At 38.4% G+C, this 16,576-nt stretch overlaps 1 protein-coding gene across 1 annotated transcript; it reads left to right on the top strand.

Moving 5' to 3' along the window:
* The first annotated feature begins 788 nt into the window (after positions 1–788).
* Positions 789–16,252, top strand: LOC107641245 (syntaxin-21-like). Its single transcript, XM_016344743.1, has 6 exons — positions 789–833; positions 1,238–1,363; positions 15,312–15,408; positions 15,612–15,686; positions 15,940–15,947; positions 16,082–16,252. Exons 1-6 carry the CDS (start codon positions 789–791, stop codon positions 16,250–16,252), a joined length of 522 nt encoding a protein of 173 aa, XP_016200229.1.
* The last annotated feature ends 324 nt before the right edge of the window (positions 16,253–16,576 follow it).

The raw sequence follows: 16,576 nt of genomic DNA, 5'->3' as shown, positions 1-16,576 counted from the left end.
TCGAAGCTATAGGAACCTTTAGATTATGTTCCACGAGTGGATTTTACTTGGATTTATTAGAGACATTTTATGTACCATCATTTAGACGGAATTTGGTTTCTATTTCTCGTTTGGACAAATCAGGTTATTTTTGTTCGTTCAGAGACAATAAAGTCAGTCTCTTCTATAATTCGAATAATATTTGCTCTGGTCATTTGGTGGATAATCTATATAGGCTTGACTTAAATTCCTATAATAATGAAATACTGCAAACGGGTACAAAACGAAAACTAAATGAGAATTCGGCATCATTATGGCACAAACGCCTAGGTCACATCTCTAAACAGAGAATTCAGAGGCTCGTGTCGGATGAAATTCTTGGACCCCCTAAATTTGGCGTACTTTGAAGTCTACATTGAGTGCATAAAGGGGAAAAGGACAAACGAAAGAAAATTAGGTGCCGAGAGAGCTAAAGATGTCTTAGAACTGATACATACCGATATATGTGGCCCATTCCCTACTGTCTCTTGGAATGGACAACGGTACTTTATTACGTTCATAGATAATTACTCTCGTTACGGGTATCTATATTTAATTCATGAAAAGTCCTAAGCCTTGGATGTTTTCAAGTCTTTCAAAGCTGAAGTTGAACTTCAACTTGGAAAGAAAATTAAAGCTGTCAAATCTAATCGTGGTGGTGAATACTACGGAAGATATGATGGTTCAGGTGAGCAACGTTCCAGGCCTTTTACTCTTTTCCTAGAGGAGTGTGGTATTGTTCCGCAATACACCATGCCAGCAAACCTAGCATGAATCGTGTTGCAGAGCGAATGAACCGAGCTCTTAAGGACATGGTGAGAAGTATGATTAGTCATTCTTCCTTGCCTGAATCACTCTGGGGAGAAGCCTTAAAAGACCGCAGTGTACATCCTTAATAGGGTGCCAAGCAAAGCAGTTAAAAAACCCCATATGAAATTTAGACTGGGAAAAAGCTCAGTATAAAGCATTTGCATATTTAGGGATGTCCAGCTGAGGCGCGACCTTATAGGCCGCATGAAAGAAAATTGGACTCAAGGACAATTAGTTGCTACTTTGTTGGTTACGCTGAGTGCTCACGGGGTACAAGTTTTACAATCCTGCATCAAGGTCTATTTTTGAAACGGAAAATGCGAGATTTCTTGAGGATGTTGAGTTTGGGGGGGAAGGAGATATTAGAAATGTTGCTTTTGATAAGGATTCTGTAACTGACAATGATTAGGTCTTTGTATCTATTATTGTTCAAGACACAGTTATAGTACAAGAGCACAATAAGAATCCTACTGTAGATCCAGTTACAGTACAAGAAAACAATGAGAATATCGTTGTTGCTCAAGATGCTGCTACAGTATAGGAAAATAATGAGAATCCTCCTCAATCCCAATCCATACAACAAGCTCAACAACCTCAAGAAGTGTCATTAAGGAGATCTAATAGAAAAGGAGAAAATCCATCTATGGTCTCAAACAAGCTTCCCATCAATGGTATCACAAGTTTCATCAAGTCATTACCTCATACGGTTTTGAGGTGAATATCATAGATGAGTGTGTATACCGCAAGTTCAGTGGGAGTAAATACATATTTTGGTCTTATGTGTTGATGACATTCTACTTGCCAATAATGATATAGGCTTGTTGCATGAAACTAAGAAATTTCTATCGAACAAATTCGAAATGAAAGATCTTGGTGATGCCTCTTTTGTATTAGGAATCGAGATACTAAGAGATCGTTCTCAAGGTATTCTTGGATTATCACAAAAGAACTATATCGAAAAGATTTTAAGTAGATATGGCATGAAAAATTGTAGACCAATGGACACACCCGTAGCTAAAGGAGACAAGTTCAGTCTCAAAGAATGCCCTAAAAATGATCTTGAGAGAACAACAATGCATGATAAACTTTATGCATCAGCACTAGGGAGTTTAATGTATGTTCAAGTCTACATACGTCCCGATATATCATTTATAGTGGGAATGTTGGGTAAATACTTGAGCAATCCAGGCATGAATCATTAGATAGTTGTTTAACGCGTAATGCGTTATCTAAAGAGAACAAACGATTACATGCTTATTTATTGGAGATTAGAAAATTTTGGAGATCATTAGGTACTCTGATTCCAATAACTTTATGAGTATCAATTTATATATATACAAATAAAGCAACCATAGCATGCTTATATTTCCCCGTAACAAGCACACAATATATATATATATATATATATATATATATATATATATATATATATATATATATATGTATGTAATCGAACAAATTAATAATGCATATATATAAAGTTACAAACGGCCGAAACTCTAGAAGCAATCCAACTGGCCACAATAATATGCCTTGTGGATCGGAAGAATACTAAATTTATTTATATATATATATATATATATACACACGCACAGTCGCTCACATAATACATACATATGTATATTTTTATATATCCAATATCATAATGTAAGGAATACACGTATACATCGATCTATATATTGATTTAATAGAAAATAAAATTAAATATTTTTGGTGATTAAATTATGGATGGCGCTGATACCTGATGAGCAAATATTTTATACGCTTTTTGGGGTTAATTTCATATAGTTTTTAGTGTGTTTTAGTTAGTTTTTAGTTTATTTTCAGTAGTTTTTAGGCAAAATTCATATTTCTGGACTTTACTATGAGTTTGTGTGTTTTTCTGTGATTTCAGGTATTTTCTGGCTGAAATTGAGGGAGCTTAGCAAAAATCTGATTCAGGCTGAAAAAGGACTGCTGATGCTGTTGGATTCTGACCTCCCTTCACTCAAAGTGAATTTTCTGGAGCTACAGAACTCCAAATGGCGCGCTTTCAATTGCGTTGGAAAGTAGACATCCAGGGCTTTCCAGCAATATATAATAGTCCATACTTTGCTCAAGAATATACGACGTAAACTGGCGTTCAACGCCAGTTCCATGTTGCTGTCTGGCGTCCAACGCCAGAAACAAGTTACAAGTTGGAGTTCAACGCCAGAAAAGGATCCAAAGCTGGCGTTGAACGCTCAAAACAGCCCTATGTACGTGATTAGCTTAAGTCTCAGTCCCAACACACACCAAGTGGGCCCCAGAAGTGGATTTCTGCACCATCTATCATAGTTTACTCATTTTCTGTAAACCTAGGTTACTAGTTTAGTATTTAAACAACTTTTAGAGATTTATTTTGTATCTCATGATATTTTAGATCTGAACTTTGTACCTTTTGATGGCATGAGTCTCTAAACTCCATTGTTGGGGGTGAGGAGCTCTGCTGTGTCTCAATGAATTAATGCAAGTATTTCTATTTTCCATTCAAACATGCGTGTTCCTATCTAAGATATTCATTCGCACTTCAATATGAATGTGATGAACGTGACAATCATCATCATTCCTCCACGAACGCGTGCCTGACAACCACTTACGTTCCACCATAGAATGAATGAATATCTCTTAGATCTCTTAATCGGAATCTTCGTGGTATAAGCTAGATTGATGACAGCATTCAAGAGAATCCAGAAAGTCTAAACCTTGTCTGTGGTATTCCGAGTAGGATTCAGGGATTGAATGACTGTGACGAGCTTCAAACTCGCGAGTGTTGGGCGTAGTGACAGACGCAAAAGGATCAATGGATCCTATTCTGACATGATCGAGAACCTGCAGATGATTAGCCGTGCGGTGACAGCGCACCTGGACCTTTTTCACTGAGAGGACGGATGGTAGCCATTGACAACGGTGATCCACCAACACACAGCTTGCCATAGGAGGAACCTTGCGTGCGTGAAGAAGAAGACAGGGAGAAAGTAGAGATTCAGAAGACAAAGCATCTCCAAAACTCCAACATATTCTCCATTGCTGCATACCAAGTATTTATTTTATGTTACCTTGTTCATTTGCAAGTCAACTGATAATTATAATTGACCTCCTAACTGAGATTTACAAGATAACCAGAGATTGCTTCAAACCAACAATCTCCGTGGGATTCGACCCTTACTCACGTAAGGTATTACTTGGACGACCCAGTGCACTTGCTGGTTAGTGGTACGAGTTGTAAAAAGTGTGATTTACATTTCGTGCACCAAGTTTTTGGCGCCGTTACCGGGGATTGTTCGAGTTTGAACAACTGACGGTGAATCTTGTTGCTTAAATTAGGAAATTTTTTTCTTTTGAGTCAGAGTCTTTTATTTTCTTTTCAAAAATTTTTCAAAAATAATAATTTCTCTATTAAATTTTGTGCCAAATTTTAAGTTTGGTGTTTTCTTGTTGATTTCCCTTTGGTTTTCAAAAATTTTAGTTTGGTTTTCTAAAAATTTTAAGTTTGGTGTTCTTGTGAGTCTTCAAAGTGTTCTTGAGTTTTCCTTGTGTCTTGATCTTAAAATTTTTAAGTTTGGTGTTCCTTGGTGTTTTGCCTCAAAATTTTCAAAAACAAGGAGCATTAGATCTAAAAATTTTAAATCTTGTGCTATCTTATTGTTTTTCTCTCTCCTCTTTAAATTCAAAAATATCTTTTCTCTCTATTTTAAAGCAAATTTTCGAAATTTACTTTTAAAATTCAGATTTTTATTTCAAAATTTAAAATCTTTTTCAAAAATCATCATATCCTTTTCAAAACTTCCTAACCACTTTCTCTCTCCTCAATTTTTTCGAAAATTTTCAACCATTTTTATTTATTTTATTTTAATTTATTTCATTTTCGAAATAAATAAATAAATAAATAAATAAAAATAAATTTTTTATTTTACATCATCTCCCTTTCTCCACCATGGATCTAAGTGGAAATGAACAGTCCAGGAGGACTCTGGGGTCATATGCTAACCCCTCTACTGCTTCATATGGGAGTAGTATCTGCATACCCTCCATTGGAGTCAGTAGCTTTGAGTTGAATCCTCAGCTCATTATCATGGTGCAGCAAAGTTGCCACTATTCCGGTCTTCCACAGGAAGAACCTACAGAGTTTCTGGCACAGTTTCTACAGATTGCTGACATAGTGCATGATAAGAAAATAGATCAGGATGTCTACAGATTATTACTGTTTCCATTTGCTGTAAAAGACCAAGCCAAGAGGTGGTTAAATAACCAACCTAAGGCTAGCATAAGGACATGAAAACAGCTGATAGAAAAATTCCTGAATCAATACTTTCCTCCAAAACGGATGACACAGCTAAGGCTGGACATCCAAGGCTTTAAACAAGGAGATAATGAATCTCTTTATGATGCCTGGGAGAGATACAGAGAGATGCTACAAAAATGCCCCTCTGAAATGTTTTCAGAGTGGGTTTAGTTAGACATCTTCTATTATGGGCTTACAAAAAGAGCTCAGATCTCTCTAGATTACTCAGCTGGTGGATCTATCCACATGAGAAAGACAATTGAAGAAGCTCAAGAGCTCATTGATACAGTTGCTAGAAATCAGCATCTGTACCTAAGCAGTGACCCTTCCATGAAAGAAGAGGCTAAAACAGTAACTGCTGAACTCAGTCCTGCAGAGCAAGCTGCTGAATTCAATCAGCAATTGGATTTTCTAACAAAGCAGTTAGCTGAATTCAAGGATAAACTACAAGAGACAAGGATGGATAATATAAACATGGAAGTACAATTAAAGCAAACAAAGCAGCAGTTGTCAAAACAAATAACAGAAGAATGCCAAGCAGTTCAATTAAGAAGTGGGAAAGCACTAAATACCCCACTTCCAGGCAGCAGGAAACTAAGAAATGAGCAAACCACCCAAAATCCATCTGAGGACAGTAAGAGCCCAGGGAAAAATAATTCTAGCGCTAAAACGCCAGAAGTTGGGTGGAAGGCTGGCGTTGAACTCCCAGACCATGCTCAGGACTGGCGTTCAACGCCAGGAATAAGCAAGGATCTGGCGTTGAACGCCCAAAAGAAGCATAGTTCTGGCGTTCAAATGCCAAGAACAGATGAGGAGCTGGCGTCTAACGTCACTCCAGCTTTTAACTCTGGCACTCAATTGCCAGTGAGGGATCAGACACACACAAGTGCTGATAACAACCCATCTAAAAAGGCTGCTTCAACCACTTCTATAGGAAATAAACTTACAGCAACTAAGGTTGAGGAATATAAAGCCAAGATACCTTATCCTCAAAAACTCCGCCAAGAGGAGCAGGATAAGCAATTTGCTCGCTTTGCAGATTATCTCAGGACTCTTGAAATAAAGATTCCATTTGCAGAGGCACTTGAGCAAATACCTTCTTATGCCAAATTCATGAAAGAGATCTTGAGTCATAAGAAGGATTGGAGAGAAACTGAAAGAGTTCTCCTCACTGAAGAATGCAGTGCAGTCATTCTGAAAAGCTTTCCTGAAAAGCTTAAAGATCCTGGGAGTTTTCTGATACCATGCACATTAGAAGGTAATTGCACCAAGACAGCTTTATGTGATCTTGGGGCAAGCATCAACCTAATACCTGCATCCACTATCAGAGAGCTTGGTTTAACTGAAGAAGTTAAACCAACCCGGATATGTCTCCAACTCGCTGATGGCTCCATTAAATACCCATCAGGCGTGATTGAAGACATGATTGTCAGAGTTGGGCCATTCGTCTTTCCCACTGACTTTGTAGTGCTGGAAATGGAGGAGCACAAGAGTGCTATTCTTATTCTAGGAAGACCCTTCCTAGCAACTGGACGAACTTTCATTGATGTCCAACAGGGGGAAATAACCCTGAGAGTCAATGATGATGAGTTTAAGTTGAATGCTGTCAAAGCTATGTAGCATCCAGACACATCAAAAGACTGCATGAAAGTTGATCTTATTGACTCTTTGGTAGAAGAGATCAACATGGCTGAGAGTCTCGAATCAGAGTTGGAAGACATCTTTAAAGATGTTCAGCCTGATTTGGAGGATTCAGAGGAAATGAAAGAGCCTATGAAATTTCCTCTGGAAGAGGAAAAACCTCCTAAACCCGAGCTCAAACCATTACCACCATCCCTGAAATATTCATTTCTGGGAGAAGGTGACACTTTTTCAGTGATCATAAGCTCTGCCTTAAATCTACAGGAAGAGGAAGAACTGATTCAAGTGCTAAGGACACACAAGACAGCTCTTGGGTGGTCTATAGGTGACCTTAAGGGCATAAGCCCAGCTAGATGCATGCACAAAATCTTATTGGAGGATAATGCTAAACCAGTGGTTCAACCACAGAGGCAGCTAAATCCAGCCATGAAGGAAGTGGTGCAGAAAGAGGTCACCAAATTACTGGAGGCTGGGATTATTTATCCTATTTCTGATAGCCCCTGGGTGAGCCCTGTTCAAGTTGTCCCCAAAAAGGGAGGCATGACAGTGGTTTATAATGAAAAGAATGAACTGGTTCTTACAAGAACAGTTACAGGGTGGCGCATGTGTATTGACTACAGAAGGCTCAATACAGCCACCAGAAAGGATCATTTTCCTTTGCCATTCATAGACCAGATGCTAGAAAGATTGGCAGGTCATGATTATTACTGCTTTTTGGATGGCTACTCAGGCTATAACCATATTGCAGTAGATCCCCAGGATCAAGAGAAAATAGCATTCACATGTCCATCCGGAGTGTTTGCCTATAGAAGGATGCCATTTGGGCTGTGTAATGCGCCTGCAATCTTCCAGAGATGTATGCTCTCTATTTTCTCTGATATGGTGGAAAAATTTCTGGAAGTCTTCATGGATGACTTCTCAGTATATGGAGACTCATTCAGCTCCTGTCTTGATCACCTGAAACTAGTTCTGAAAAGATGCCAAGAGACCAACCTGGTTTTAAACTGGGAAAAATGTCACTTTATGGTGACTGAAGGGATTGTCCTTGGGCATAAAATTTCAAACAAGGAAATAGAGGTGGATCAAGCAAAAATAGAGGTAATTGAAAAATTACCACCACCTGCCAATGTTAAGACAATCAGAAGCTTTCTGGGGCATGCAGGATTCTATAGGAGGTTTATAAAGGATTTTTTAAAAATCGCAAAACCTCTGAGCAATCTGCTAGCTGCTGACACGCCATTTGTGTTTGACACAGAGTGTTTGTAGGCATTTGAAACGCTGAAAGCCAAGCTGGTCACAGCACCAGTTATTTCTGCACCAGACTGGACATTACCATTTGAGCTAATGTGTGATGCCAGTGATCACGCCATTGGTGCAGTACTGGGACAGAGGCATGACAAGCTTCTGCATGTCATTTATTATGCTAGCCGCATTTTAAATGATGCCCAGAAAAATGACACAACCACAGAAAAAGAATTACTTGCCGTGGTTTATGCCATTGACAAGTTAAGATCATACTTAGTAGGATCAAAGGTGATTGTGTATACTGACCATGCTGCCCTTAAATATCTACTCACAAAGCAGGATTCAAACCCCAGGCTCATAAGATGGGTGTTGCTTCTGCAAGAGTTTGATATAGAAATAAGAGACAGAAAAGGGACAGAGAACCAAGTGGCTGATCATCTGTCCCGGATAGAGCCAGTAGAAGGGACGTCCCTCCCTTCTCTTGAGATCTTTGAGACTTTTCTGGATGAGCATTTATTTGCCATTCAGGAAGCACCATGGTTTGCAGACATTGCGAACTATAAAGCTGCAAGGTTTATACCCAAAGAGTACAACAGGCAACAAAAGAAAAAATTAATTACTGATGCAAAGTACTACTTGTGGGATGAACCCTATCTCTTTAAGAGATATGCAGACGGAATAATCCAGAGATGTGTGCCTAGAGAAGAAGCACAGAGGATCCTATGGCATTGCCATGGATCACAATATGGAGGCCATTTCGGAGGTGAGCGGACAGCCACCAAGGTCCTCCAATGTGGTTTCTATTGGCCCACACTCTATAGAGATTCCCGAGAGTTTGTATGTAACTGTGACAGTTAATCTGCCCCATGGTTACGCCATGCCTCAACAAGGAATCTTGGAGATTGAGTTGTTTGACGTATGGGGAATTGACTTCATGGGACCTTTCCCACCATCATACTCAAACACTTATATTCTGGTGGCAGTTGACTACGTATCAAAATGGGTAGAGGTCATTGCCACGCCCACCAATGATACTAAAACAGTGCTGAAGTTCCTCCAGAAATATATCTTCAGCAGGTTTGGTGTCCCCAGGGTACTAATCAGTGATGGGGGCACTCACTTCTACAACAAACAACTTTACTCTGCCATAGTCCGGTATGGGATTCGCCACAAGGTGGCGACCCCATATCATCCACAGACAAATGGGCAAGCTGAAGTCTCTAACAGAGAACTAAAAAGAATCCTGGAACGGACTGTAAGTACCCATAGAAAGGATTGGGCACGAAGCTTGGATGATGCTCTGTGGGCTTACAGAACAGCATTCAAGACTCCTATAGGGACCTCTCCATACCAACTTGTGTATGGTAAGGCATGCCACCTGCCCATGGAACTGGAACATAAAGCCTACTGGGCAACCAGATTCCTAAACTTTGATGCCAAATTAGCTGGAGAAAAAAGATTGCTCCAGCTAAATGAGCTAGAGGAATTCAGATTCACTGCTTTCGAAAATGCCAAGCTTTATAAAGAAAAATAAAAAAAGTGGCATGACAGAAAGCTGTCATCTAGAATCTTTGAACCAGGACAAAAGGTTCTGTTGTTTAACTCTAGGCTCAGGCTATTCCCCGGGAAACTGAAGTCCCGGTGGAGGGGACCATATGAGATTACAAGTGTATCACCATATGGTTATATGGAGCTTCAAGATATTGATTCTGATAAGAAGTTCATTGTTAATGGACAGAGAATCAAGCACTATCTTGAAGGCAATGTTGAGCAAGAATGCTCAAGGCTGAAGCTAGATTAAAAGCTCAGCAAGGTCCAGCTAAAGACAATAAAGAAGCGCTTGCTGGGAGGCAACCCAGCCATGGGGCATCACTTCCTCTAAGCATTTTTCCCTATTCTTGACTTTATTTGTTTATATAAAGTTCACTGATACTAAGGTAAAGAGTCAATTGTATAAGTTCACAGAGTTACAGAAGGATTCTGCACACAAAACAGAGAAAAAGAGCTCACTGGCAAGAAAACGCCAGTAAGAGTCTGTTTTGGGCGTTCAACGCCCAAAAGAAGCATCCACTGGGCGTTGAACGCCAGTAAGGATAGCAATCTGGGCGTTAAACGCCAGAAAGAAGCATCTTCTGGGCGTTTAACGCCAGATTTACAGCGTCCTGGGCGTTCAGAAAAACGCCCAGTGACAAAGGAGTTCCTGGCGTTCAACGCCAGAAAGAAGCAACAGCTGGGCGTTGAACGCCCAGGAGAGGCAGCATTTGGGCGTTGAACGCCCAAAACATGCAGCGTTTGGGCGTTCAAACGCCAGGATGGTGGGGAGGAGGTGAATTCGTTTTTACTTCATATTTTTCATTCTAATTTTAATTTTCATGTTTCAATTCATGATTTCTTGCATAAACATGTTAAGAACCCTGATTTCTAAAATCCCTAATTTCCAAAAACTCTATTTTAAAAACATCAAATGTATCTTAATCCATAAGCACAAATCCTCTTTTTATCCAATTCAACTCTTTTTCAAAATTTTCAAAACAAATCTATCTCTTTTCATTCAAAAATCTTTTCAACTAATCAATATCTTTTTCAAATCTCTATACTATCTTTTTCAAAAATCCAAATCTATCTTTTTCAAATATCTTTCATATCTCTTCAATTTTAAATTATATCTTTTCTTATCATACTTAAATTTTTCTTAAAAATCATATCTTTTATCTTATCTTCCCCCTATTTTCGAAAACCCACCCCTCTCTCCCTTTAAATATGGGTTCGGCCTCCCTCCCCTCCCATCCACCATTGCACCTAGCTCTCCTTCTCTCCCTCTCCTTTCTTTTCTTTTTGCTTGAGGACAAGTAAACCTCTAAGTTTGGTGTGCTTATCCGTGATCACTAAGATCATGGCTCCTAAAGGAAAACAACCCACTCCAAGAGGCAAGAAAGAAAGCGTTCCAAAACCACTTTGGAATCAAGGGAAGTTCTTAACTAAAGAACATTCAGACCATTATTACAAAATAATGGGTCTAAGATCAGTGATCCCGGAAGTTAGATTCGATCTGAAAGAAGACGAATATCCGGAGATCCAGGAGCAAATTCGAATCAGGAACTGGGAGATCCTAGCTAATCCTGAAATGAAAGTGGGAAGGAATATGGTCCATGAGTTCTATGCTAATATGTGGCATACAGACAGGCAAAGACTATCTGGATCTGCTATCTATGACTATCGGACCTTGGTCAGAGGAAAGATTGTTCATACCCACCCTGACAAGATCAGGGAGATCTTAAAGCTACCTCAGCTGAAAGATGATCCAGACTCCTTCAATAGGAGAATAATGAGAACAGACAAGGGCCTGGATAAGATTCTAGAGGATATATGTATCCCTGGAGCCAGGTGGACCACCAGCACGAAGGGTGTCCCAAATCAACTCAAAAGAGAAGATCCCAAACCAGTCGCCAGAGGATGGCTGGACTTCATTGGGCATTCTCTGCTGCCCACTAGCAACCGTTCTGAAGTTACTATTAGAAGAGCAGTGATGATCCATTGCATCATGATGGGAAAAGAAGTGGAAGTTCATCAACTGATTTCAACTGAATTCTACAAAATTGCAAACAAAAATTCCAAAGATGCCAGGTTGGCTTATCCAAGCTTGATTTCTATGCTCTGCAAGGATGCTGGAGTAAGGATGGGAATAACTGAGTATATCTCAGTTGAGCGGCCAATCACCAAAGCATCAATGGAAAAACAAGCACAGGACGACCCCATCAAGAAGAAAGCACAGGAATTTCTTCCAGAAATCCCTCAATCTGAATACTAGGAGTATCTTGAAACATCCATTACCAAGATGCAAGAAGCTATGGAACAAATACAGAAAGAACAGAAGGAACAAAGTAGCATTCTTTGCTATTTGCTTAAAGAACAAGAGGAGCAAGGGCGTGATCTAAGGGAATTGAAGCGCCAGAAATTATCTCTTGAAGGACCAAGCACCCCGCAGATTAGAGGAACATCCACTTCCCAGAACAAAGGTTGTTAAATTCTAATTTTTGCTTTAACTCTGTGATAGTTGTCATTATAGAAGTTTACCTTAGAAAGTAGATATAAGTAGTAGTAATTAGCATACCTATTTTGATTTTAATTTTAATTAAGTTATAATTTATTTTTCTCATCATCAGCAAACATGAATAAAATAGTAGATCTTTAGAATAAGAGGCAATAAATTTCGAGTTTTTAACAAGAAAAATTCTAATTATTTACATGTGGTGGCAATGCTTTTTGTCTTCTGAATGAATGCTTGAACAGTGCATATGTCTTTTGAATTTGATGTTTAAGACTGTTAAATATGTTGGCTCTTGAAAGAATGATGAACATGAGACATGTTATTGATAATCTAAAAAATCATAAAAATGATTCTTGAAGCAAGAAAAAGCAGCAAAGAACAAAGCTTGCAGAAAAAAAAAATTAGCGAAAAAAAAGAGAAAAAGCAAGCAGAAAAAGCCAAAGCTCTTAAAACTAAGAGGCAAGAGCAAAAAGCCAATAGCCCTTAAAACCAAAAGGCAAGGGTAAATAAAAAGGATCCTAAGACTTTGAGCATCAGTGGATAGGAGGGCCTAAAGGAATAAAATCCTGGCATAAGCGGCTAAACCAAGCTGTCCCTAACCATGTGCTTGTGGCGTGAAGGTGTCAAGTGAAAACTTGAGACTGAGCGGTTAAAGTCAAGGTCCAAAGTAAAAGAAGAGTGTGCTTAAGAACCCTGGACACCTCTAATTGGGGACTTTAGCAAAGCTGAGTCACAATCTAAAAAGGTTCACCCAATTATGTGTCTGTGGCATTTATGTATCCGGTGGTAATACTGGAAAACAAAGTGCTTAGGGCCACGGCCAAGACTCATAAAGTAGCTGTGTTCAAGAATCATCATACTGCAATAGGAGAATCAATAACACTATCTGAATTTTAAGTTCCTATAGATGCCAATCACTCTGAGCTTCAATGGATAAAGTGAGGTGCCAAAACTGTTCGGAAGCAAAAAGCTACTAGTCCCGCTCATCTAATTAGAATCTGAGCTTCACTCAAAAACTCTGAGACATTATTTCTTCTTGACTTATTAATATTCTATTTTATTTATCTAGTTGCTTGAGGACAAGCAACAGTTTAAGTTTGGTGTTGTGATGAGCAGATATTTTATACGCTTTTTGGGGTTAATTTCATATAGTTTTTAGTGTGTTTTAGTTAGTTTTTAGTTTATTTTCAGTAGTTTCTAGGCAAAATTCATATTTCTGGACTTTACTATGAGTTTGTGTGTTTTTCTGTGATTTCAAATATTTTCTGGCTGAAATTGAGGGAGCTGAGCAAAAATTTGATTCAGGCTGAAAAAGGACTGCTGATGCTGTTGGATTCTGACCTCCCTGCACTCAAAGTAGATTTTCTGGAGCTACAGAACTCCAAATGGCGCGCTTCTAATTGCGTTGGAAAGTAGACATCCAGGGCTTTCCAACAATATATAATAGTCCATACTTTGCTCAAGAATAGACGACGTAAACTGGCGTTCAACGCCAGTTCCATGTTGCTGTCTGGCGTCCAGCGCCAAAAACAAGTTACAAGTTGGAGTTCAACGCCAGAAAAGGATCCAAAGCTGGCGTTGAACGCTCAAAACAGCCCTATGCACGTGATTAGCTTAAGTCTCAGCCCCAGCACACACTAAGTGGGCCCCAGAAGTGGATTTCTGCACCATCTATCATAGTTTACTCATTTTCTGTAAACCTAGGTTACTAGTTTAGTATTTAAACAACTTTTAGAGATTTATTTTGTATCTCATGACATTTTAGATCTGAACTTTGTACCTTTTGACGGCATGAGTCTCTAAACTCCATTGTTGGGGGTGAGGAGCTCTGCTGTGTCTCAATGAATTAATGCAAGTATTTATGTTTTCCATTCAAACATGTGTGTTCCTATCTAAGATATTCATTCGCACTTCAATATGAATGTGATGAACGTGACAATCATCATCATTCCTCCACGAACGCGTGCCTGACAACCACTTACGTTCCACCATAGAATGAATGAATATCTCTTAGATCTCTTAATCAGAATCTTCGTGGTATAAGCTAGACTGATGGCAGCATTCAAGAGAATCCGGAAAGTCTAAACCTTGTCTGTGGTATTCCGAGTAGGATTCAGGGATTGAATGACTGTGACGAGCTTCAAACTCGCGAGTGTTGGGCGTAGTGACAAACGCAAAAGGATCAATGGATCCTATTCTGACATGATCGAGAACCTGCAGATGATTAGCCATGCGGTGACAGCGCACCTGGACCTTTTTCACTGAAAGGACGGATGGTAGCCATTGACAACGGTGATCCACCAACACACAGCTTGCCATAGGAGGAACCTTGCGTGCGTGAAGAAGAAGACAGGGAGAAAGTAGAGATTCAGAAGACAAAGCATCTCCAAAACTCCAACATATTCTCCATTGCTGCATACCAAGTATTTATTTTATGTTCCCTTGTTCATTTGCAAGACAACTGATAATTATAATTGACCTCCTAACTGAGATTTACAAGATAACCAGAGATTGCTTAAAACCAACAATCTCCGTGGGATTCGACCCTTACTCACGTAAGGTATTACTTGGACGACCCAGTGCACTTGCTGGTTAGTGGTACGAGTTGTAAAAAGTATGATTTACAATTCGTGCACCAATACCACTTGTTGGAATAAATTAATTTTATTAATCCAGATCATCCATATCGAATCATCAAAAATATAACATAAAATAATGCGGAAGCGTACCTGAATTCATAAATATGAATCATACGATCGGAAGAGTTTGGATCTTGTGGTTCTTTCAATCTTCCTCAACCAAAGCCTTCTGTATTCTTAGGTGGCTGAACTGCAACTCTTTTGATGGAGAAAGAGTAACAAAGGCGGCTTTGGTATATTGGGGACCGAAACCCTGAAGGTCTATTTATATTTGAGCATGGCACCCATTAAACCCTTAAGCCCAAATAAAATAGTATCTAAAGCCCAAAAGATAATATATCTAAAATCCAAAAAGATAATTATCTAAGGAACAAAAGATAATATCTGGTTTTATTCTCATTTAATTCCAAATCAAAAGTAATAATGACTTATTCAATTAGCATTTATAACAATAAATGAGATCATCATTATATAAGTCATTTAATTTGAAATAGCATAATTTGTGATTACAATTAATATATGTATTGCCCACAAATAAATTAGGAAATTAAAATAATTTCCTAACAGCAAGAAGATAGCAGATGCTAAACTCGCGAAAGATTTTCAGGCAGTGTTGAAAAAATTTCAGAAGGCACAGCGTCCTGCGGTAGAGAGGGAAACTGCTTACACCGAACCCCATTTGTTCCACAAGCTGCTCCATTCAGGTGACTAATCAACCATTAGTGAAATCTAACAGTGGAAGACTGTGTTTATTTGTGTGGCGTAATGCTTATGTTGATACGATTTATATATTGAACTCATTCTTAAAGAAGAATATGTTACTGTTGATTATTAATTTTGCTTCTCTACTGGCTGTCATCTATGCACATAACACTTATTATTTAGGATTTTCTTTTTGCAATTGCAGCTATACAGCTAATGAAGCAGATGCTAATTCTGGTAAGACTCCAGAACAGTGTGCCCTTCTTGTGGAATTCAAAAGGTAATTTTTGTATATCAGATTACTTCTTAAATGTAACCTATTTGTCGTCGAAAATTATGCTATAATCACGTTGATGCTAAAATGCTTCTTTTTTCTTTATTATTTTCCTAAGTAAAGATACGTTGTAAGAATTTAATTATTTCAAAATTCTAATCTATACTTAATTGAAACACATTGCATTTCAATGATAATATAATGAATGCCCAAGCTACCAAATGGAAGTACTAACTTGTTATAACATTTTTTATTTTAGGGTTGAAGGTATTAGCAAATTCTTTTAGGGACTAATATTGAATTCCAATTTTGTCATTGACCAAAATGTATTTTGACAATTTTAGATTTGACCTGATGTAATATTTAGTATCTCATCTATTACATTATCTTACTGCTGGCAGGAGGTCTTGTTTTTAGATAATGAGATTGTCTTCAATGAGACTATCATTGAAGAAAGAGAGCATGGCATTCAAGCAATTCAGCAGCAAATTGGTGAAGTAAATGAAATTTTTAAAGACCTTGCTGTGCTTGTGCATGAACAAGGAACTATGATTGGTTTAGTTGTTATTTAGTTGCTAAATGTGTTTGTTAGTTTGTTTGGTTTTAAGATTGTATTTGTTAGACATTTTTAAGTGTGTTTGTTTTATGTTTATTTGTGTGTTTATTTTATGTTTAGTTATTAGAATGGATTGAAAATGTAATGAATTTGGATGTAATGTACCTTGTTATTTCAGTTTATTGACTATTTTAAACTTCTAGTTATTGTGATTCTTATTTTGTTAATCAGGAATTAAAAACCGAAAAAACTGACCGAACCAAATCGCTATTGGTTCGATTCGGTTCGGTTCGGTTGTAAAAGCAGCAAATCGAACGGTTGTGTATTTATAGGAACCGAA

This window comes from Arachis ipaensis, chromosome B5 (assembly GCF_059453495.1).
Source record: "Arachis ipaensis isolate K30076 ecotype BB chromosome B5, ASM5945349v1, whole genome shotgun sequence".
Lineage (NCBI taxonomy): Eukaryota > Viridiplantae > Streptophyta > Magnoliopsida > Fabales > Fabaceae > Arachis > Arachis ipaensis.
Note: the sequence above shows the minus strand (reverse complement) of the source record. Positions and strands in the feature narration are given on the sequence as shown.